General features: G+C 29.2%; 1 protein-coding gene across 1 annotated transcript in view; it reads left to right on the top strand.

Annotated features, from left to right (window-relative positions):
- Positions 1-547: 547 nt before the first annotated feature.
- EMWEY_00010900 (transcription elongation factor FACT 140 kDa, putative) overlaps positions 548-3,177 on the top strand; it is a gene marked incomplete at both ends in the record, with an annotated part of 4,606 nt that continues 1,976 nt past the window's right edge. The window contains 6 exons of the mRNA XM_013478882.1: positions 548-610; positions 904-1,252; positions 1,508-1,721; positions 2,013-2,133; positions 2,348-2,439; positions 2,632-2,769. Of these exons, the coding sequence (XP_013334336.1) occupies positions 548-610; positions 904-1,252; positions 1,508-1,721; positions 2,013-2,133; positions 2,348-2,439; positions 2,632-2,769 (977 nt within the window). The remainder of the gene's footprint in view (positions 611-903; positions 1,253-1,507; positions 1,722-2,012; positions 2,134-2,347; positions 2,440-2,631; positions 2,770-3,177) is intronic.

Raw genomic sequence — 3,177 nt, forward strand, 5'->3', positions numbered from 1 at the left:
AGTTTTTTTTTTTCTTTTCTTTGCTCCCTTTCTTCCTATTATCTATTCTTCTTTTCTTTATTTTTCCTTTTTTCTTTATTTTATTTATTTATTTTATTTATTTCCTCTTTTTTTCTCTTCTTTTGTGGTTCTTTTTTGTGCATGCATGCAACTAGTCTATTGTCATTAGTTATATACATCTTTTTCTTTTTTTTTCTTCTTTTTTCTTCTCCCTCCTTTCTCTTTTTTTGCCTCTTTTTCTTTATTTTATTCTCCTTCTTTTCTTTATTATTTTATTCATATTTATATATACAATTAATTTATTTATTTCTTCTTTTTTTATTTCTTCTCTTCTTTGTTGTCTGTCCTTCCCTGCTTACGTTTTTCTTGTATTTCCCTCTTGTTTTTGTTCTTTTTTCTCCGTTTTTTTTGTATAATACCTTTTTATTAATGAATTAAATTAATTAATTAATTAAATATAATTAAATAAATGTATTTATTGCAGCGTTTTGCAAGAGAAGACACAGAAGATGGTAACAAAGAACTACAACAAAAAAGACAACGCAAGATGGAGGATATCAAGGCATTTACATCACCAGAAGATTTCCCTAAAGATCTAAGACCTAGCAAAGTATATTTATTTATTTATTTATTTATTTATTTATTTATTTTATTCTTTTTCTTTATGTATTTATCCCTATATCTTCTGGCTAGACTTCTGTTTAGTTCTCCTCTCCTTTCTCCTTCTTTTCTATTCATCTATGTTATATATATATATATATATATATATATATAGACATACTATATGTATATATATATGTATATATATATATATACATATATGTATATTTGTTGTGTGTGTGTGTGTGTGTGTGTGTGTGTGTGTGTGTGTGTGTGTGTGTGTGTGTGTGTGTATGCATGCAGCTATATGTAGACATGAAGTCTGAATGTTTATTCCTTCCTTTCCCTAGTAGACATTTACCTGTACATTTATCTACAGTAAAGAACGTAACATGTAGCGAGACGGAGACGAGTGCATCTGCTGCTGCAGCAGCAGCAGCAGCAGCAGCAGCAGGTGGTGGTGGTGGTGGTGCAGCAGGAGGAGGAGGTAAAGGTAACCGTTATGCTATATTAAGAATAAACTTCCAAGTACCAGGGTCACAAACATTAACACAAAAAGGAGAAGAGAATCCTTTGCCAGATATTGCAGGAAAGCAGCAACTTTTTATTAAGGAACTTATGTTCAAGAGCGAGGATAGTAGACATCTACAAAGTATGTATATATAAATATATAAATAAATATAAATAAATCAATAAATATAAATAAATCAATAATTAATTTATATATATATGTTGTTTGTATGTTTCTATCTTTTTATTTTGGGGTTATTTGTTCCTATTTGTTTATATATGTATATTTGTACACCTTTTTTCTGCATGCATGTATATCTTAATAATAAATAAATAAATAAATAAATAAATATAAATAAATAAATAAATAATATTTATAATTGTTGTATGCATGCAGATATATACCGTACAATAAAAGAACAATTAAAAAGAGTAAAACAGAAAGCAGCAGAAGATTCACAATATCCTGGTGAATTACCTGCACAAGAAAAATTAATATTAAATAGATCAGGAAGAAGAATATTATTAAAAGATTTAATGATTAGACCTAATATATCTACAGGAATGAGGAAACTTATTGGTGCATTAGAGGCACATACTAATGGATTAAGGTAAGAAATAAGCAACTTCTTCTTCTTCTTCCTCTCCTCTTTCTTTTTTTTTCTTCTTCTTTTTCTTCTCCTCCTATTCCTGAGTGTTTACATAAGGGATTTACGAGGGTTTTAAGGGTTTAGACCGAAGGAAAAGGGTTTAGGGTTTAGGGTTTAGGGCTGTCTAGTCGAGGGTTTAGGATTGTCTGTCTGTTTGTTTTTTTTTTGTTTATTTATTTCTTTATTATATTATAATTAATTAATATAATATAAATTAATATAATGTATATATATATTTATTTATTTTTATAGGTTTACCGTCAATACCCGAGGGCAAATGGATGTAGTAGACGTAACTTATTCAAATATAAAACATGCAATTCTTCAACCTTGCGAACGTGAATTAATCGTCTTAGTACATTTCCATCTAAAAGTAAGTCTTTTCTTCTTTTTTTCTTCTTTTTTTTCTTCCTTTTTTCCTTCTTTTATTGTGTGCGTAATAAGGAGCCCAGGCATGTATGTGGGCTCCTTATCACGCACACAATAAAAGCAATTAAACTCTACACACTATATAAATAGTATAAATATTAACAAGAATAATTATTTTTGTTTATTTGTTTGTTTATTTTGTTTTGTTTATTATTTAGACTCCTATATTGGTGGGGAAGAAAAGAACACTAGATGTACAATTTTATACAGAGGCTGGTACACAGACGGATGACCTAGACAACAGAAGAACGTGAGTAACGAATATGTTTCTTTTTACGAATAATTTTAGTGTATTTATCCCTAATGTACCCTTTATTAGACCATTTAAATGAATTGCCTGAACAATTTATTGAATTATATACACATAAAGGGGCTATTTTTGTGCAAAAGAAGAGGGGGAAAAGGAGGAAAAAGAATGTTGCGTTTATTGTACTATAATCAGGCGCTCCTATCATGATCCTGATGAAACTCTTGACGAAATGAGGGAAAGAGAAATGAAGAAAAAATTAAATGGAGAATTTAAGAGATTTGTTCAACAAGTTGAGGAGGTCTCCAAGGTTGAGTTCGATCTACCCTATAGGTATATATAGATATAATATATTATTCATCTTTCTTTCCTCTTCTCTTCCCCCTTTCTGTCCTATTTATTTATTTATTTATTTATTTATTTGAGTAATTATGCAGAAATTAATGTAGTGGTCCTTACGTTTCTCAAGGTTTTCTTTATTTCTTTCCGTGCTGGGTCTTGTCTTGGCTTGGCTTCCTCGTGACTACTTACCAATGCAATTAGATTTCCTTCTTTTTATTGAATTCTTCTCTCTGTTCTTTGTTCCATTTTATCCTTTTTCCTCTTGCTTACCTCTATACCTATCTTGTGCATGGAAAGCACTAGCATCTCCCCGCACTCCTTTCTTATGCTGCCTTTCTTTTTTTTTTTTTTTTTTTTTTTTTTTTTTTTTTTTTTTTTTTTTTTTTTTTTTTTTTGGAA

This window comes from Eimeria maxima, genomic scaffold, assembly GCF_000499605.1.
Source record: "Eimeria maxima Weybridge genomic scaffold, Emw_scaff75, whole genome shotgun sequence".
In the NCBI taxonomy this organism is placed as follows: Eukaryota; Apicomplexa; class Conoidasida; order Eucoccidiorida; family Eimeriidae; genus Eimeria; species Eimeria maxima.